The 21828-nt window shown below is 44.3% G+C and overlaps 1 protein-coding gene across 9 annotated transcripts in view; it reads left to right on the forward strand.

Moving 5' to 3' along the window:
* Positions 1-21828, forward strand: part of LOC115128731 (focal adhesion kinase 1-like) — a 302242-nt gene that overhangs the window by 233869 nt on the left and 46545 nt on the right. For 4 of the 9 annotated variants that reach the window (XM_029658857.2, XM_029658858.2, XM_065018004.1 and 1 more), the window contains 7 exons: positions 1386-1503; positions 2377-2407; positions 6760-6833; positions 13545-13562; positions 14890-14946; positions 18502-18525; positions 21138-21235. In XM_029658857.2, the coding sequence (XP_029514717.2) occupies positions 1386-1503; positions 2377-2407; positions 6760-6833; positions 13545-13562; positions 14890-14946; positions 18502-18525; positions 21138-21235 (420 nt within the window). The remainder of the gene's footprint in view (positions 1-1385; positions 1504-2376; positions 2408-6759; positions 6834-13544; positions 13563-14889; positions 14947-18501; positions 18526-21137; positions 21236-21828) is intronic. The other 5 variants (XM_065018005.1, XM_065018008.1, XM_065018006.1 and 2 more) reach the window with 5 other exon arrangements.

The following is a 21828-nucleotide window of genomic DNA, read 5'->3' on the forward strand; positions in this document are numbered from 1 at the left end:
ATGATTAATGTATTGGGTTACTACTCTGTCAGCCATAGAGGATGATTAATGTATTGGGTTACTACTCTGTCAGTCATAGAGGATGATTGTAGTATTGGGTTACTACTCTGTCAGTCATAGAGGATGATTGTAGTATTGGGTTACTACTCTGTCTGTTGTAGAGGATGATTGTAGTATTGGGTTACTACTCTGTCAGTCATAGAGGATGATTGTAGTATTGGGTTACTACTCTGTCAGTCATAGAGGATGATTGTAGTATTGGGTTACTACTCTGTCAGTCATAGAGGATGATTGTAGTATTGGGTTACTACTCTGTCAGCCGTAGAGGATGATTCATGTATTGGGTTACTACTCTGTCAGTCATAGAGGATGATTGTAGTATTGGGTTACTACTCTGTCAGTCATAGAGGATGATTGTAGTATTGGGTTACTACTCTGTCAGTCATAGAGGATGATTGTAGTATTGGGTTACTACTCTGTCAGCCATAGAGGATGATTATAGTATTGGGTTACTACTCTGTCTGTTGTAGAAGAGGATGATTATAGTATTGGGTTACTACTCTGTCAGCCATAGAGGATGATTAATGTATTGGGTTACTACTCTGTCAGCCATAGAGGATGATTAATGTATTGGGTTACTACTCTGTCGTCATAGAGGATGATTAATGTATTGGGTTACTACTCTGTCGTCATAGAGGATGATTAATGTATTGGGTTACTACTCTGTCTGTTGTAGAGGATGATTATAGTATAGAGTTACAACTCTGTCAGCCATAGAGGATGATTGTAGTACTCTGTCTGTTGTAGAGGATGATTATAGTATTGGGTTACTACTCTGTCAGCCATAGAGGATGATTATAGTATTGGGTTACTACTCTGTCTGTTGTAGAGGATGATTATAGTATTGGGTTACTACTCTGTCAGCCATAGAGGATGATTAATGTATTGGGTTACTACTCTGTCTGTTGTAGAGGATGATTGTAGTATTGGGTTACTACTCTGTCTGTTGTAGAGGATGATTATAGTGTTGAGGACTCTGTCAGCCATAGAGGATGATTGTAGTATTGGGTTACTACTCTGTCTGTTGTAGAGGATGATTATAGTGTTGAGTTACGACTCTGTCAGCCATAGAGGATGATTGTAGTATTGGGTTACTACTTTATGTCATAGAGGATGATTATAGTATTGAGTTATGACTCTGTCAGCCATAGAGGATGACACTAGCCAGTGTGTTTGTGAATACAGTAGAGATGTGTGATGGGAGGGGCAGCTGGCAGCCCCAGGCAGAGCAGAACAGTTGTAACATCCCGGTCTGTCTGTCTGTCTGTTCCTCTGCCTGTCCTGGCAATAATGACTCTTTGTGGGCTGCTGCTCTGTGTCCATAGCCTCTCACAGTGACCACGCCGTCACTCACCACAGCTGAAAACATGGCCGACCTCATAGACGGCTACTGTCGCCTGGTCAACGGAGCCACCCAGTCCTTCATCATACGGCCACAGAAAGGTACGTCTCCCCCCCCACACACACACATACTGTCTCAAAAACATACCAGGAGGTACCAGTGTATGTTCATTGTGTTGCTAGTGCCAGTTGCACTCTGCCTTTGACACACACACACACACAGTTTGATTTTGTATGGGGGCTGCTTACATGTTTATGGTTTTGACGACTGTGTTATGGCAGTCACAGATATGTCTCAAACAGTCTCAAAAAGATACTACTACTAACAATGATTACTGTATTTGAAGTATGTTGGTGTTTGAGTGTTGACATTACTAGGTTTTCAAGACTGCATCGCTCCAGTTAGGGTGACAGATTCCCTCTGCCTTGGGTGCTGTTCTTATTTGAGTCTAAATGGACTGCATTGTATTAGGCCAAACGTTAGGCAATCACCACAAAAGTTGCCTGTAGTGTTATTTTTAAACTCTTCCCGTTTTCTAAGGTTTCCAGTTGTAGTTTGATTTGGAAATACACTCATATAGAATTATTTTGTTGTGTTCATGACTTCCCCAATGCCTTTATTACACATTGATAGTGGTTGTAGGTCAATTCCCTGTCAATACACTCAATGCTGGTATCAGTCTGATGGAGATCTGGTTTATTTTCAACATAAAAACACCTTAGTCTTTGCTTGGAGCAGATTCGTTTTTGGGAGGGGGGGGGGTAGTAAGCCTTGTTTGGAGTTGGACTGTCTGCTTATTCCCGTGTGGGAGGAAGGGGAACAGTTGAAACAGGCTTCTCCTCTCCTGTGCTCGTGATTTCCTCACCCACACACCTCTTCTTTGGATTTACTCAAAATGATGAACATGTCTTGCATTGTTTTACTGTATCTGCTTTGCTTGACAATATTTCTGGTCTGTATTTTTTGTTAAACAGAGGGAGAGAGAGCATTGCCGTCAATCCCTAAGTGAGTATCTTCCATCCCGGTACACAACATTATTGATCAATGGGTATATTTTGAATGTTCATTCACATAAAAAACCTAAATGATACTATAAACATAAATAACTGTGTAAGAAACAAACAAACAAACAATAATGCAAAAATAAAAAGTATCTGCTCAGTAAATCTATTTGTAGGACTTCAAGCATCAGCTCTGTTATCAAATCACAGCCATTGTACAATGTAATGTACAGGGTCATAGGCTACACCAATGTAATGTACAGGGTCATAGGCTACACCAATGTAATGTACAGGGTCATAGGCTACACCAATGTAATGTACAGGGTCATAGGCTACACCAATGTAATGTACAGGGTCATAGGCTACACCAATGTAATGTACAGGGTCATAGGCTACACCAATGTAATGTACAGGGTCATAGGCTACACCAATGTAATGTACAGGGTCATAGGCTACACAATGTAATGTACAGGGTCATAGGCTACACCAATGTAATGTACAGGGTCATAGGCTACACCAATGTAATGTACAGGGTCATAGGCTACACCAATGTAATGTACAGGGTCATAGGCTACACCAATGTAATGTACAGGGTCATAGGCTACACCAATGTAATGTACAGGGTCATAGGCTACACCAATGTAATGTACAGGGTCATAGGCTACACCAATGTAATGTACAGGGTCATAGGCTACACCAATGTAATGTACAGGGTCATAGGCTACACCAATGTAATGTACAGGGTCACTACACCAATGTAATGTACAGGGTCATAGGCTACACCAATGTAATGTACAGGATATAGGCTACACCAATGTACAGGGTCATAGGCTACACCAATGTAATGTACAGGGTCATAGGCTACACCAATGTAATGTACAGGGTCATAGGCTACACCAATGTAATGTACAGGATAGTAGGCTACACCAATATAATGTACAGGGTCATAGGCTACACCAATGTAATGTACAGGGTCATAGGCTACACCAATGTAATGTACAGGGTCATAGGCTACACCAATGTAATGTACAGGGTCATAGGCTACACCAATGTAATGTACAGGGTCATAGGCTACACCAATGTAATGTACAGGGTCATAGGCTACACCAATGTAATGTACAGGGTCATAGGCTACACCAATGTAATGTACAGGGTCATAGGCTACACCAATGTAATGTACAGGGTCATAGGCTACACCAATGTAATGTACAGGGTCATAGGCTACACCAATATAATGTACAGGGTCATAGGCTACACCAATGTAATGTACAGGGTCATAGGCTACACCAATGTAATGTACAGGGTAGTAGGCTACACCAATATAATGTACAGGGTCATAGGCTACACCAATATAATGTACAGGGTAATAGGCTACACCAATATAATGTACAGGGTCATAGGCTACACCAATGTAATGTACAGGGTCATAGGCTACACCAATGTAATGTACAGGGTCATAGGCTACACCAATGTAATGTACAGGGTCATAGGCTACACCAATGTAATGTACAGGGTCATAGGCTACACCAATGTAATGTACAGGGTCATAGGCTACACCAATATAATGTACAGGGTCATAGGCTACACCAATGTAATGTACAGGGTCAACCCTAGGCTACACCAATGTAATGTACAGGGTAAGTAGGCTACACCAATGTAATGTACAGGGTCATAGGCTACACCAATGTAATGTACAGGGTAAAACTCTAGGCTACACCAATATAATGTACATGGTCATAGGCTACACCAATGTAATGTACAGGGTAATAGGCTACACCAATGTAATGTACAGGGTCATAGGCTACACCAATGTAATGTACAGGGTAATAGGCTACACCAATGTAATGTACAGGGTCATAGGCTACACCAATGTAATGTACAGGGTAATAGGCTACACCAATATAATGTACAGGGTAATAGGCTACACCAATGTAATGTACAGGGTAATAGGCTACACCAATGTAATGTACAGGGTAATAGGCTACACCAGCGGTAGGCAACCTTTTCCATTTGGCGTGCCAAGTTATCAGTATCAGGCTTATAGGGATCTTCATCCACCTCTGGCCTGCTCGCCTCCTACCACTGAGGAAGTACAGTTCCCGCCCAGTCAAAACTGTTCGCTGCTCTGCCCCCATGGTGGAACAAACTCCCTCACGTCAATCACCACCTTCCGGAGACACCTGAAACCCCACCTCTTTAAGGAATACCTAGGATAGGATAAAGTAATCCCTCTCACCCCCTCATTTATAGGGATCATGCACCAATTTGTGCCATAAGAGCGTCTATCTTAAATGTAAATGTAATGGGTAATAGGCTACATTTATAGGGATAGGCTACACCAATGTAATGTACAGGGTAATAGGCTACACCAATATAATGTACAGGGGTATCTACACCAATGTAATGTACAGGTAATAGGCTACATTTATAGGCTACACCAGATCCATTTGCGTGCCAAGTTATCGTACCATTTATTTATTATCGGGATCTGCGTGCATTTATAGGGATCTGCGTGCCAAGTTATCGTACCATTTATAGGGATCTGCGTGCCAAGTTATCGTACCATTTATAGGGATCTGCGTGCCAAGTTATCGTACCATTTATAGGGATCTGCGTGCCAAGTTATCGTACCATTTATAGGGATCTGCGTGCCAAGTTATCGTACCATTTATAGGGATGTGCGTTATGATTTTCATTTGCGCATTTTCGGTGGAACAGTTTCATTTCATTTCTCAGTCTTCATATCTCGAAACTAATGTCATGTGGTTAATCAACATCTAAATGATACAAATCTAAAAGACACTTCTATTGCCAATATGTAAAAATAGCCTATATAAAGCCAACGAATAAAAACATTGCACTAAATATCCTGATAAATATGCTATAAATCACATTGGCTACACATGGCCTGTCTGCAAGGAACTTGAAACATTATATCAACTATTAACTCCTTCAGCCCATAGCTTGTGCTATCAAACTTGCAACATTCTATCAAATATTCTGGGCCCTCAGAGTTTCCTGTGCCAGTGAGCTCTGGACAGACAGACAGACAGACACAGCTGTGGGCTATTTAGCAAGGGATTAGAAGTAATCATGTAGGCCTATTTTATGATGTTTCCACTAGATCAGAGCATGTCATTTTTTCCCCATTTTATGCTGAGTGGTTATCGAAAGAGAGCTGGAAAGATTTTTCAAATAGGCTACGTTGAGGATCTATTGTCATTCTCAATGGATGTAAAAACAGCCTTAGTTTACTTTCAGTTTGAGTTAAGACAATCATAAATAGTATCAGATCCCCAAATGGTCACATTTATAAGCCTACATTTGCGCGCGGGCCTGCTAGCCTAGGACTACTTCTATGGGTAATCAGGTGCGCGTCCTTACTCAAGATTGACAGGAGCGCTACAAAACAAACACAATGAATAAATGAACAACTCCTAAATGGAATGAAATAAACCGAAACCTTTTCCTCACAAGTGTAGCCTACGTTATGCGCTCTGTACACCACTACAATGACGACGGTAAGACTGTAAAAATAATATATTGAATGTATTAACAGCAATTACCATAACCATTGTCGTTTCTAAATGATGGTAATTAACAGTAAATATACTACTGGGTGATACTGGTGTGTCACCCCCCCCAGACTCTGCAATGGATTAGTCCACTCAGACAGGCATTATTCAAACAGGTGTCTCGTGTGACATAAATGATTTTTATCTCGGTCGACCAATAGCCTGTCAACCAAACAATCGACCAGTCGACTAAATGGGGTCAGCCCTAAAGCACATTTTACATGTATATTTGAGTAATTTAGCGAACGCCCTTATCTAGCCCTTATCCAGCCCTTATCCAGCCCTACTACATCTAGAGCTAGAGAGGGTTTTTCCAAAATTACACCTTTTCTCTCTCTCTCTCCCTCTCTATTTTTTTCTCTCTCTCTCTCTCTCTGCTCTTTGGCACTCTGGGCTTTGGTCAAATAAGGATAACCGTTACGGAGCCAAATATTTTCCACTTAGTGTTTTCAAACGCTTGTAAAGTGTCTCTCTCTCTCCATCTTCCGCTCTCTCTCTACATCTTTCTTCTCTCTCTCTCTCTCTCTCTCTCTCTCTGATAAATCCTGATAAAGAGTAGTATTTTCTGAGAATTCCTCCTCCCTAGTCCCCTTATTGGTCCTGCACCTCAGCACTACATCCTTCCAAGACTGTTTAGTGGCTCCAGGAGGAGAATGGTACTCTTTTCAGGAATGCACTTGAACATCCTGGAGTTCCTGTGGACGCTGTTGATTTACTAACTGGTTTTAGGTTTGGGAATTTCTCCTGTTGATCCACTCGGTCTCTGCTCTTTACCCTGCAGGGTACCTAACAATGAGAAGAAGGTGGTAGAGGGGGTGGTCCGGAGCGCTGGGGTGCGTGCCATCTCTGTCTCAGGTAAGAGATTAGTGCCTCATCAATCATCTCTGACTATCTTACTGTACTGTACATAGCTGGACTATTGATGGAAGTCGATATATGTACGGTTGCTGGAGCGAAGATGACCATGCTTTAATCAGATAATGACACTCAAGCTGATCCCAGCTTGAAAGTCCTTACTTGGATGTTTGTGGGTGTTTAGTTCTTCCTGGGGCGTACTTCTATTCATATGGTTGGCTACACTTCCAGGATTACAAGCTCGCTATAGATAGTTACCTTGGAGGTTTCTCACATGTCACTCAGATCTTAAAAGCTCATCTTGTTTTTTTTCAGTTGAGGCAGTGATTTAGCAGCAGCAGTACACCTTGAATTGCACGAGGCACATCTATCACACTGTAACTGAACACTGCAGTCTTAGCTTGTGGATTAGCAAGTGGCAGGAGGAGTCACTGCTAAGGAGACGGGGAGGACGGGAGGGGATTGGTGGTGTGAGGGGTGCCAAGGGGTGCAGCTGGAGAGACCCATGCAAACACAAGGGCCCAGAAGGATGTCTGAACCTCTCTCCAACCCCCCAGCACTGTCAACAGCATCAACCATCCATGTAGGGTCTGAGCGGAGCCATGTCCCCTAGGTGTGAACTACATTTAGGGGTTTGGTAATAGTATGATTAGGGTCTCAAGGCAAGCTGAAGTCCGGAGCTGAAGTCTACGCCCCTTCGTCGGTCATTGGTCAACAGTAAGGTTTCTTCAATTAAGTGTTTGTTGTCTCTCAACAATAGAAGACATGTTTTCATGCACATTTTTTCACTTGAGAAATACTGCACCAAACATCTTTTAGTTAGCTGTCAAATTTGCGCGACTAAGATCTCCTCGGAAAAAACATAAGTCAAGAAATCTGTCATAATTCTTTACACCTTACATTAATTTAGACTGTTTTGGGGAAGGGTATACTGGCTAAGGCGTCTCAAGATGGACCAGCAGTACTATTACCACTTTAAAGGAGTATGCGAGCACACTTGTTCAGTTCACATAGCGGCATTTGTCTAGGTGCCAGCTGAACCGAAGCATGTTGACGGCCTTAGACTCGGGAGCAGTTGGGTCCACGCTTTAGCTTCACTTACGTATCATTAGCATCAGACAAGGAGAATGTCTTTATCTTTACCCCTCTCACTGTCTCTCTCTCTCTCCCCTCTCCATCTCACTGTCTCTCTCCCCTCTCACTGTCTCTGTCCTCTCTTTCTCTATCTCTCTCCCCTCTCCATCTCACTGTCTCTCTCCCCTCTCACTGTCTCTGTCCTCTCTTTCTCTCTCTCTCCCCTCTCCATCTCACTGTCTCTCTCCCCTCACTGTCTCTGTCCTCTCTTTCTCTGTCTCTCTCCCCTCTCCATCTCACTGTCTCTCTCCCCTCTCACTGTCTGTCCTCTCTTTCTCTGTCTCTCTCCCCTCTCCATCTCACTGTCTCTCTCCCCTCTCACTGTCTCTGTCCTCTCTTTCTCTGTCTCTCTCCCCTCTCCATCTCACTCTCTCTCCCCTCTCACTGTCTCTGTCCTCTCTTTCTCTCTCTCCATCTCTCGCCGTCTTTCAAACTCCCTTCTCTCCGTCTCTCCCTACTCCCTCTTCTCTCCTCTCTCTCCCTCTTCCCTATCCTCTTTCCCCTCTTCCTCATCCCTCTCCCTTTCTCCCCTCTTTCTCCCCTCTCTCTCCCATCTCTCTCCCTCTTCCCTATCCTCTTTCCCCTCTTCCTCATCCCTCTCCCTTTCTCCCCTCACTCTCCCATCTCTCTCTCTCTCTCTCTCTCCCTCTCCCTTCTTCCCTCCATCCTTTTGCCTCCCTCTCTCTTCCCAAGTCTGTTTCTCTTCATCTTCTACATGTCAGAGGCTTGTGATGTGGCTGGTGAATGTTAATATCCTGGGAGCTCCAGTTACAGATAAAGGCCTGATTGAAGGGGTTGGACAGGCCCTATTTAACTGACCAGGGGTCGGAGGTTAGGGAGGTAGACAGTCAGACAGTATGGTATCAAAGAGATGCTTGTGTTCTATGGGGCTGAGAGCTGGTCTCTGAGGTTGGGAAGATCAGAGGGTATCTTAGGGGGTGTCAGCTCTCTTGTAGCTACACAGTGATATATAAGGTTGAGGAGTATAGTACTCACAGATAGTATATTCCAGATAGATGGTTGAGTTTACTGATTTGTTTCAAACAAGATGGTTTGATGATTTTTTTTAGCATATGCCCACAGTATGCATAGCAAAATTACACTTATTTAAATGCAGTTTAAAAAATAAAAATAAACTAGGAGATAAGTCTGCTCTCTACCAATATCAGTAATTACATTGTCATACTTGTTGTTTCAGTTTCACTGTCAGACTGGATGCTATTTGAGTGTGTTTTAAAAAATCTATATTTTTTTAGGAGTTTTGCCAAGTTATTCAGTGACAGTGAGGAAGATCATAGGGAGATACAGGGAAGTGGGAGAAACAGTGAGAAAGGTGGAAGCGGCGATCAAACCCCGGTCTCCGGGGGGGGGTTGTATATGTGATTTATGCCCAGAAGTCTTACCACGACACTACAGCTTTTCATTTGACGGTGTTTTTGATATGTGGCGAAACGTCCACGGAGGTTAAAAGGAGTGTTACTGGAGTGTGTCCAGAGGCGGTCTGAGTTACATGTTTACACCAGTTCTCCTTGATACCATCCATCAATGCCATTACTCAGAAATGGCTCAAAACCTTATACAAAGCCCCCCTGCTGTAGCAGCTGCCTGCATAAATCCAATACATTTAACTGAATTCATTCCATATTGTGTCAGCGTACGGTCATATCCAAGACCTTTTGAAGAAGTGGAAATCAATTCCTTAGCCCCAATATAGAATAGTGAAGGAGTTATTACTGTGCTGTTGATTGAAATGCAGAAATGACGTATCTAAAGTGATGCTAGCACTGCCGCGTCGTCTTTGACTTCCCTGTTGGTTGGTATAAGGAAGAAGAGATTGATTAATGTTATTATTATTGATGTATTTCATGTAGTTTCTTGACAGGCATGCCAGAGTGATAATGATTTCTTTAATATGGGGAAAGTTTTGGACGTCGTCACACCAACATTCATCACTCCTTCACAAATGCTGTCTGCTAATGTGTTTTCTGTGGTGTAGGGTGAAGGTGCCCCTAGACACTGATATGGGGTCAGTTTGGCATTTTCCCCACTAATTGTTAAGGTTAGGAATGACAGAGGGGAAGCTGATCCTAGATCTGAACCTGGGAGAAATAAGAAGCACTATTCCTCTCTTCTTCTCACCATCTCTCCCGCTCTCTCATCCCTATCTCTGATTGGCTGAAGACTGTAAAACTGTGACCCCGACGCCTCCTAAACCTGCTAAAGCCAGGCGCTTTTTCCTTCCTTTTGTCTTCTGAGCACATGACTCTCCGTCAAAGGGTACAACTGCTCTGATTGGCTGACTAAACTGACCCTGCTTCTTGTTTTTCTCTGACTAACCCTGTTTGCCACACTGAGTGCCTAAATCCACAACACACAAACAAACACACAGGGCCACGTAAGTGTGTAGGGGGTTGAAGGGAAGTGGGGTGATGTTGATAGAAAGTGTGAAGTGCACTAAGCCCTTAAATGCCTGACAAAGCAACACCTACAATGGCCGAACAGAACTAGCCTGCCAGGAAGAAGGAACATCTCGTTGCTCATGCCCTACCCCTGTCATGTCTTAGAGTAAAACACATTTTAACCCATTCAGCTTTTGAAGACGGCAAGATTAAATTGATTCCACATTTTGTTTTCCGGGAAGGGTGTCGCCTGCTACTTGTAGTCAAGCCATGGCCCGCAAATCAGTAGAGGCGGAGTCCCAAACAGGACCCTATTGCCTATCTGCAGTGCATTCGGAAAGTATTCAGACCCCTTCCCTTTTTCCACATTTTGTTATGTTAGTCTTATTCTACAATGGATTAAATAAATGTTTTTCCTCATCAATCTACACACAATACCCCATAATGACAAAGCGAAAACAGGAGTTTTGAACTTTTTGCAAATGTATAAAAAACAGAAATAACCTTATTTACATAAGTATTCAGACCCTTTGCTACGAGACTCGAAATTGAGCTCCGGTGCATCCTGTTTCCATTGATCATCCTTGATGTTTCAACAAGTTGATGGGAATCCATCTGTGGTAAATTCAATTGATTGGACATGATTTGAAAAGGCGCACTCCTGTCTGTATAAGGTCCCACAGTTGTCGGTGCATATCAGAGCAAAAACCAAGCCGTGAGGTCGAAGCAATTGTCTGTAGAGCTCCGAGACAGGATTGTGTCGAGGTACAGATCTGGGGAAGGGTACCAAAAAATGTCTGCAGCATTGAAGTTGCCCAAGAACACAGTGGCCTCCGTCATTCTTAAATGGAAGATGTTTGGAACCACTAAGACTCCTAGAGCTGGCCGCCCGGCCAAACTGAGCAATCGGGGGAGAAGGGCCTTGGTCAGGGAGGTGACCAAGAACCCGATGGTCACTCTGATAGAGCTCCAGAGTTCCTCTGTGGAGATGGGAGAACCTTCCAGAAGGACCATCATCTCAGCAGTACTCCACCAAAGGCCTTTATGGTAGATTGGCCCGACGGAAGCCACTTCCGTAAAAGGCACATGACAACACACTTGAAGTTTGCCAAAAGGCACCTAAAGGACTCAGACCATGAGAAACAAGATTCTCTGGTCTGATGAAATCAAGTTTTGAACTCTTTGGCCTTAATGCCAAGCGTCATGTCTGGAGGAAACCTGGCACCATCCGTACAGTGAAGCATGGTGGTGGCAGCATCATGCTGTGGGGATGTTTTTGGGTCCACTCGGAGCAAAGTACAGAGAGACCCTTGATGAAAACCTGCTCCAGAGTTCTCAGGACCTCAGACTGGGGCGAAGGTTCACGTTCCAACAGGACAACGACCCGAAGCACACAGTCTCTGCACAAGTCTCTGCATGTCCTTGAGTGTCCCAGCTAGAGCCCGGACTTGAACCCATCAAACATCTCTGGAGAGACAAGAAAGCGACGCTCCCCATCCAACCTGACAGAGTTTGAGAGGATCTGTTAAAGGATGTTAAAGTCGAGGGGTCTGAATGCTTTCCGAAGGCATTGTATTATGCCCTATGGGCCCTGGTAAAAAGCCTGACTGGGCTGTAACAGGGCTGATGGTGCAGGACTGCTGTAAGCCTGTCAGGCCACGTCAGCAACCAGGCAGATATAACCTATAGCTTCTGAGAGGTTAAAGATGAAACACCCTTTAATAGCTTTTTGACTTAACATCCATCTATTTATATTGCTATAATCACACAGATGTATATATTTACAGTACTAGTCAAAAGTTTGGACACACCTACTCATTCAAGGTTTTTAAAAATTATTTTTAGTATTTAGTACATTGTAGAATAATAGTGAACACATCAAAACTATGAAATAACACATGAAATCATGTTGGAACCAAATAAGTGTTAAACAAATCCAAATATATTGGCATTCTGCATTCCACAGCATTCTGCAGCGATACGCCATCCCATCTGGTTTGCGCTTAGTGGGACTATAATTTGTTTTTCAACAGGACAATGACCCAACACACCTCCAGGCTGTGTAAGGGCTATTTGACCAAGAAGGAGAATGATGGAGTGCTGCATCAGATGACCTGGCCTCCACAATCACCTGACCTCAACCCAATTGAGATGGTTTGGGATGAGTTGGACTGTAGAGTAAAGGAAAAGCAGCCAACAAGTGCTCAGCATATGTGGGAACTCCTTCAAGACAGTTGGAAAAGCATCCCAGGTGAAGTTGGTTGAGGGAATGCCAAGAGTGTCATCAAGTGGCTACTTTGAATAATATGTGTTTTTTGGTTACTACATGATTCCTTATGTGTTTTTTCATAGTTTTGATGTCATCACTATTATTCTACAATGTAGAAAATAATAAAAAATTAAGAAAACTTTTGACTGGTACCGTATATATCGCGTATATATCGCTAACCTGAGTTTTAGCCCTCGTGTAAAAACAAAAATAATCTAACTAACAAAGTTAACCAACACCAGAGAGGAAGATGTGAAGCAAGAGGGTTTACTCCGCTCAAAATCTGTCCACAAAAATAATACTACGAAGTGAGGAATTCTTGTATGGAGGTCAATGAGAAAGTTTAGAATTTGTTCTACAAAAAATGTAATTGCTAATTTGCTATGTGAGGCTTATTTGATGGAATATAAGTTTTGTGATGGTTAGGTTTACGAATGCGCTGATGTAAGTGGACGCACCTGGCAATTTCGGAAAAAATTACTTTATACCGGAGTTGTGTGTCTGCCCTCTCAGTGGTCCCACCTGATCTCGCCTCCTCCAATGCTAATAATAGCCAGGTGATAGCCAATGAACTCCACTGACCCCGTTCAGAACAATGCTGGCCGTCCCTTCAACCAAACTCAATCAGGTTCCACACATTCCAACTACAGACTAACTCCATTTAAAGTAGAAACTTTCCCACTGATACTAAATAAAAGCATAGATTGGATACACTGTTGAAATGCCCAGTCACTGCTTGTCTTGAAGGAGTGTGTTACAGCAACAATTATTAAGCCCATTTTGAATTAATTATACTGTCTTTTATACTTTTCATATATTTGTGAAAAGTGTGTAACCTCTCCTTCTCCTCTCTCTCTCTCTCTCTCTCCCTCATTCTCTCTGTTTTGCATGCTCTCCTTGGACTTGCAGAGGATTGTAGTGGGGATGGTAAAGTTTAGCTTCTTTTAATATTTCCCTTCATTCCTTCCTGTCACCTGCTACTAACTCACTGGGGCCATGAGGGATGATTCTGGGGGTTGTGGTTTGTGTGTGTATGACTCTACTGTGTGTGCCTTATGATGACTCATGAATCAAGTTAAATACATCTGTTTTTATCCATCTGCTTCTAGGGGTTTGTCATTGGTAATGTGCTAATCATGCAATAGACGTTATTGGAATTAGGGAAACAATGTAGCGGTTAACATCGTCTCTAGAAATTGTGCTGAAATCTGTCCGAGCTGCAGTGCTGCCGTGTGATTCGAATCGATTAAGTTTGAGCCTGTCTAGAGTGCCAAATTGGCCGGGTTTGCACTTTTGGGACTATTCCATTGGTTCCATGGTGCCAGATAAGCCTAATCAAGCACAGATTAAAGTATTTGAAAGAAAACAAATGCTAGGCTATTTGAACCCAGGTCAGTTTGTCTGTCCTAAAATCTGAACCGGTATTCACAGAGTCTCAGATTTGGTGTGCCTTTTTGATCATAATGAATACGTTAGATAGATGGGGGGGGGACATGATCGTAGATCTGCACTCCTACTCTGAGTGGCTTTTTGGCTACCGTCCCTGCTGTCTGCCTGCGTCTTTAAGGGCCCAGGTCCAAGCCCTCTCCCAGCTCGGCCCCATAAAGAGAGCTGAGTTTGGCTGGCGGCTGGCTAAACACTACACAATCTGGTTTTCTCCCTTCCCTAAGAGCAGTAGCCAAAACGGCACAACTAGCAAATTACCATCTTCGATCAAGTCAAGATTGGACAGCCAGAGGCCGTTCACTTACTGTAAACACCTAAATCTGTTTATCTAGAGGACTGTATGATGGCTCTTCTCTCTGTTTCTCTTTTCCTGAAGAAAAATGGAATAACTGGTTCCACCCCCCCCCTCCTTTCCGTCTCCACATCCCCTCTCCTCCCTCTTCTTCCCCCCTAACCCAGAAGCCCAGCTGTACTGCTGAGTTCTGATTGGCTAGACAGACAGAGCAGACAGACACACGAGTGGCTGAAACTGTGAGAGTTGCGAGTGCAAATGCTTGTGTTTCTGTGTGTGTTTACTGTACGAGAGCGACTGTGTGTACGAGAAAGCGTGTGTGTCTTTCTCTGTGTTCGGCAGTGTGGGAATTTGTTGAGGAGCACTTGCTGTGTGACTCAAATGTTTATTTTCAGCTGGCTGTAGTTACTTGTGTGGAAGGGTACATGTCTAGCTAGCTTTATTTGTGTGTATCCGTCTCTGACGGTGGTGTGTGTGTGTGACTGGACTGACCACGAGGCTGTTGTGTTTCTGCAGAGACGGATGATTATGCTGAGATTATAGACGAAGAGGAAACCTACACCATGCCTTCAAGTAAGTGCAGCTCCGTACTCTCTGGTATTGTAGTGCAGTATGTTTCTGGTCATGTGTCCCCTGATAATCTGTTGTCCAGACTGTCTCCAGGGATCCAGCCCAGATGCTTTTTCTCTAGTTCTCTTTTATTTCTCTCTGTTTCTTTATCTCTCTCATTCTTTTTCTCTGTCTCTGTCTCTCTCTTACACTTTCTTTTGGTCGCTCTCAATCTGATTCGTTCTTTCTCTGTCTCTTGGTCTCTTTCCTCTTTCACTTCTTCTTTCTGTCTCTCTCTCTTTCTCTCTCTTCATCCTTCTCTCTCTATCCAAATTCCCTTGAACGTGGCCCCGGTTCTGATTCGTGAACTATCTTCTCCCCCTAAGGCTCTGTGGATGTGTTGATGCGGCTGCTGGAAGACTGTAGAGTCCACCAAATACCAGACACATGCTGCCTGTGTGTTTCTTGTCTAGGAAACGTAACTAGTCCAACAGTCAGATTGTCTGGTACACTCCAATGTTTGGTTGTCATGGTGACAGTGTAAGACTCCACACATGCTGTAAAGTGTATGTGAGGAACAGGATATAGTCACGTATTCATATTGATGGTCTGCATATGATCCTTGCCTCACTCAATACTGCTGTTATGATGCTGTCCAAATCAGATAGTGATTCTGTTCCATTATGATTTACTGATACTTTAAGAAAGTATCCAGGGAAAGCCCAGTAGTACGTCCTCAGAAAAAAATGAATATCAGTCACAAATGTTGATTGTTATTATTTTGAATATTCATGTCATAGGTAGTCCTCATTCAGGACTAAATATGACAGGTGCCCTTTAAGTGTACTGCAGTGAAAGAATGAGTTAGTCATATAATTCAAATAATTAAAATTAGTTAGTCATATAATTAGAATCACTAGAATGGATAAAGCCCCTCAGACCATGGTACACCCATAGCCGCCAGTCCACCCACCACTGTACATTGACTTCCATGGCAATGTCTGTTCTAATCATTTAAATTCTATGTCTCCAGTAACCCCAGGTCCTTAGTGACCATGGTGCTGAGTCTCCAGTAACCCCAGGTCCTTAGTGACCATGGTGCTGAGTCTCCAGTAACCCCAGGTCCTTAGTGACCATGATGCTGAGTCTCCAGTAACCCCAGGTCCTTAGTGACTGTGATGCTGAGTCTCCAGTAACCCCAGGTCCTTAGTGACCATGATGCTGAGTCTCCAGTAACCCCAGGTCCTTAGTGACCATGATGCTGAGTCTCCAGTAACCCCAGGTCCTTAGTGACCATGATGCTGAGTCTCCAGTAACCCCAGGTCCTTAGTGACCATGATGCTGAGTCTTCAGTAACCCCAGGTCCTTAGTGACCATGATGCTGAGTCTCCAGTAACCCCAGGTCCTTAGTGACTGTGATGCTGAGTCTCCAGTAACCCCAGGTCCTTAGTGACTGTGATGCTGAGTCTCCAGTAACCCCAGGTCCTTAGTGACCGTAATGCTGAGTCTCCAGTAACCCCAGGTCCGTAGTGACTGTGATGCTGAGTCTCCAGTAACCCCAGGTCCTTAGTGACCATGATGCTGAGTCTCCAGTAACCCCAGGTCCTTAGTGACCATGATGCTGAGTCTTCAGTAACCCCAGGTCCTTAGTGACCATGATGCTGAGTCTCCAGTAACCCCAGGTCCTTAGTGACCATGATGCTGAGTCTCCAGTAACCCCAGGTCCTTAGTGACCATGATGCTGAGTCTCCAGTAACCCCAGGTCCTTAGTGACTGTGATGCTGAGTCTCCAGTAACCCCAGGTCCTTAGTGACTGTGATGCTGAGTCTCCAGTAACCCCAGGTCCTTAGTGACCATAATGCTGAGTCTCCAGTAACCCCAGGTCCGTAGTGACTGTGATGCTGAGTCTCCAGTAACCCCAGGTCCTTAGTGACCATGATGCTGAGTCTCCAGTAACCCCAGGTCCTTAGTGACCATGATGCTGAGTCTTCAGTAACCCCAGGTCCTTAGTGACTGTGATGCTGAGTCTCCAGTAACCCCAGGTCCTTAGTGACCATAATGCTGAGTCTCCAGTAACCCCAGGTCCATAGTGACTGTGATGCTGAGTCTCCAGTAACCCCAGGTCCTTAGTGACCATGATGCTGAGTCTCCAGTAACCCCAGGTCCTTAGTGACCATGATGCTGAGTCTCCAGTAACCCCAGGTCCTTAGTGACCATGATGCTGAGTCTCCAGTAACCCCAGGTCCTTAGTGACCATGCTGCTGGGTCTCCAGTAACCCCAGGTCCTTAGTGACCATGATGCCGAGTCTCCAGTAACCCCAGGTCCTTAGTGACCATGATGCTGAGTCTCCAGTAACCCCAGGTCCTTAGTGACCATGATGCTGAGTCTCCAGTAACCCCAGGTCCTTAGTGACCATGATGCTGAGTCTCCAGTAACCCCAGGTCCTTAGTGACCATGATGCTGAGTCTCCAGTAACCCCAGGTCCTTAGTGACCATGATGCTGAGTCTCCAGTAACCCCAGGTCCTTAGTGACCATGCTGCTGGGTCTCCAGTAACCCCAGGTCCTTAGTGACCATGATGCTGAGTCTCCAGTAACCCCAGGTCCTTAGTGACCATGATGCTGAGTCTCCAGTAACCCCAGGTCCTTAGTGACCATGATGCTGAGTCTCCAGTAACCCCAGGTCCTTAGTGACCATGATGCTGAGTCTCCAGTAACCCCAGGTCCTTAGTGACCATGATGCTGAGTCTCCAGTAACCCCAGGTCCTTAGTGACCATGATGCTGAGTCTCCAGTAACCCCAGGTCCTTAGTGACCATGATACTTAGTCTCGTGGGATCATATGAGGCCGGAACACAACAGCCCCTGCAGTGCTGTAGTGTACCTCCCAAATGGAACACTATGCCCTACATAGTGCAGTTATTTTGACCAGAGCCCATGGGCCCTGGTCAAAATAGGGTGCCATTTGGGACGTGTAGCTGATTCATCAGGCTGTGGAGTGGTCTGGGCCAGCTGACTCATAAAACCGTCTGGTCTGTGAAAGAACGAGTTCCTCTGTAACAAGGATCCGTATGTATGAAGATGGAGTGTCCCGTCACACACTTACACTGGAGACCAGAGCTCTCACCATTCTAAAAAGTCATCCATCCAGCATATATAGGTTTCTTCGTACCACGTGGGAATAGTTCAGAGGCCCTAATGGTACCCTACTTCCTGTTCAGTGCTCTAGGGCTAGGGCCCTTAGAGGGCTAGGGCCCTTAGAGCTAGGAATAGTAGTTAGAATATGGTGCCATCTGAGACACAGCCTAAGATAACACATCTATTTATACAGGATCAAGGATTGTGAAACTAAAGCTTCATCATGTGTAAAGAGACATCTAATGTAGCATATTCTTGTTTTCAGGATAATCTGTTTTTCCCTCATTGACACCCAGCTCTGTGCGCCGTATGGCTCAGAAGGTGGCTATTTAAAGCCCCGTAACTTCTATTCCCCTTGGTCCTACTTTTTTCTCTGTGTGTGTGTCCCCTGGTCTGTTGTGAATGGTTTCTAAAAGCCACCTCTCTTTATCCTAACCGCCCAGCAGTGAGCTATGGAGTAGACGAAGGTAACACTGACTGTCTGTCTGTCTCTCTCTGTCAGTTTCTCTCTCTCTCCCTGTCTCTCTCTCTGTCTCTCTCTCTCTGTCTCTCTCTCTCTCTCTCTCTCTCTCTCTCTCTCTGTCTCTCTCTCTCTCTCTGTCTGACTGTCTGTCTCTCTGTCTGTTTCTCTGTCGGTTTCTCTCTCTCTCCCTGTCTCTCTCTCTCTCCCTGTCTCTCTCTCTCTCCCTGTCTCTCTCTCTCTCCCTGTCTCTCTCTTTCTCCTTGTCTCTCTGTCTCTGTCTGTCTGTCTGTCTGTCTGTCTGTCTGTCTGTCTGTCTGTCTGTCTGTCTGTCTGTCTGTCTGTCTGTCTGTCTGTCTGTCTGTCTCTGTCTCTGTCTCTGTCTCTCGTCCATCATGGTTGTGATTGTAGTTATGAGCTGTACTAGAATGTGTCATTCAACTCTGCTACTGGAAAATAGGTTTAAATCAATTACATTCTTTCCAAAATCAAAGTTTGACAGACTTTGCAGATTCAGCCATGCAGTGCCATCAGAAAGTATTCAGACCCCTTGACTTTTCCCACATTTTATTACATTACAGCCTTATGTGGAAAAAGTCAAGGGGTCTGAAATATTTCCCGAAGGCACTGTATGGCTGGATCCCAAAATTAATTTGAAAAATAGGAATTGTTTAACTTCATTAGCTTAGAATGGTATTCATCTTTTGCATTCCATTCATACCTCTGAAAAACGTTGAATTTGAAGTGAACTATTGCTTTAATACTGTTTGCTGAACCAATGTAGTCTATCTTGCTAGCTGTGAGCTGGAGCAATCTAATTCATTCAGTAGCAGAGTTGAATGTGTTCAATTGACGTATTTATTATTCATATTCTTGATCTGTTTCTTCCTTTGTTTTCATTTCATTTTAATTTGCTTGATGTGAAATAGATTTTGTGCATTATATGTCTGTCTGGGGATAAATGATCTTATTATTGAAACAGATGCATCAAACCAGGTTGTAATTTGAAATTACGTGGAGAACATATATTGAGTGCTACATACATGTGTGTAGACATCACTACAGCCTGGTTGGTTTATGTTGCAGTGTGCATGTTGGTTGGTGTGAAAGGCTTTATACAGTTACACTACATATACAAAAGTATGTGGACACCCCTTCATATTCGTGGATTCGGCTATTTCAGAGCCACACCTGTTTTTTAAAAACATTTTTTGATTTGACCTTTGTTTAACTAGGCCAGTCAATTAAGAACAAATTCTTATTTTCAATGACGGCCTAGGAACAGTTGGTTAACTGCCTGTTCAGGGGCAGAATGATAGATTTGACCTTGTCAGCTCGGGGATTCGATCTTGCAACCTTTCAGTTACTAGTCCCAACGGTCTAACCACTAGGCTACCTGCCACCCTGTTGCTGACATGTGTATAAAATCGAGGACACAGCCATGCAATCTGCATAGACAAACATTGGCATTAGAATGGCCTTACTGAAGAGCTCAGTGACTTTCAATGTGGCACCATCATAGGATGCCACCTTTCCAACAAGTCAGTTTGTAAAATGTCTGCCCTGCTAGAGTTGCCCCCGTTCAACTTTAAGTGCTGTTATTGTGAAGTGGAAATGTATAGGAACAAAAATGGCTCAGCTGCAAAATGGTAGGCCACACAAGCTTACAGAACGGGACCGCCGAGTGCTGAAGCACGTAGCATGGAATAATCATCTGTCTTCAGTTGCAACCCTCACTACCGAGTTCCAACCTGCCTCTGGCGGCAACGTCAGCACAATAACTGTTCATCGGGAGCTTCAGGAAATGGGTTTCCATGGCCGAGCTGCCGCACACAAGCCTAAGATCACCATGTGCAATGCCAAGAGTTTGCTGGAGTGGTGTAAAGCTCGCCGCCATTGGACTCTGGAGCAGCGGACACACGTTCTCTGGAGTTATTAATCACGCTTCACCATCTGGCAGTCCGACAGACTAATCTGGGTTTGGCAGAAGCCATGAGAACATTACCTGCCCCAATGCGTAGTGCCCACTGTAAAGTTTTGTGGAGCATGACAATGTCCCTGTGCACAAAGTGAAGTCCATACAGAAATGGTTTATTTGAGATCAGTGTGGAAGAACTTGACTGGCCTGCACAGAGCCCTGACCTCAACCCAATCAAACATACTTTTCGGGATGAATTGGAATGCCTACAGCGAGCCAGGCCTAATTGCCCAACATCAGTGCCCGACCTCAACATCTTGTGGAAAGCCTCCCCAGTAGAGTGGAGGCTGTTATAGCAGCAAAGGGGGGACCAACTTCATATTAATGCCCATGGTATTGGAATGAGATGTTCGACAAGCAGGTGTCCACATACTTTTTGTCATGTAGTGTATATATATATATACAGTATTTAATAGAGTACTACTGTCTACTGCAGTCAAAATACAGCCAAGGCTTCTTGCTGTTATGATTAACAACCAAAATGACCTCATCAGCTCCTCCTGGCTTGGGTTACCCATCCATCTGTGGCTTTGCTCACACACGTACACAAACGCACACACCCACACCATACCAACCCGAACCACACAACACCACACTATACCACACCACACAACTAACAGGGGTCATCTTTCCCTCCCCAGCCAGGGACTATGAGATCCAGAGAGACAGGATAGAGCTGGGACGCTGCATCGGAGAGGGCCAGTTTGGAGACGTCCACCAGGGAGTCTACAACAGCCCGGTAAATAGTACCGTAACAACTATATAGTATTGGATAAGTCCAGAACCAGGCAGAAGTGTTGACACACCTACTCCTTCAAGGGGTTTCCTTTATTGGTACTATTTTCTCAACAACAACAAAAACGTGTTAAAATAAATAAATAAAACCCCTTGAATGAGTAGGTGTGTCCAAACGTTCGACTGGTACTGTATATAGTACATAACAAGTATATAGTACTCTAACAAGTAAATAATACTGTATCTGTCTGGCTAAATGCAGACGAAGCATCTCTCCTCTCCCCCTCAATTCCCACGTGTTCCTCTTAATCTCACCCGACTGTAACCATCTAGCTAAACGCATCTCTTCTCCCCCTCAACCCCCACGTGTTCCTCTTAATCTCACCCGACTGTAACCATCTAGCTAAACGCATCTCTCTTCTCCCCCTCAACCCCCACGTGTTCCTCTTAATCTCACCCGACTGTAACCATCTAGCTAAACGCATCTCTCTTCTCCCCCTCAACCCCCACGTGTTCCTCTTAATCTCACCCGACTGTAACCATCTAGCTAAACGCATCTCTCTTCTCCCCCTCAACCCCCACGTGTTCCTCTTAATC

Source organism: Oncorhynchus nerka, linkage group LG4 (genome assembly GCF_034236695.1).
Source record: "Oncorhynchus nerka isolate Pitt River linkage group LG4, Oner_Uvic_2.0, whole genome shotgun sequence".
NCBI lineage: Eukaryota > Metazoa > Chordata > Actinopteri > Salmoniformes > Salmonidae > Oncorhynchus > Oncorhynchus nerka.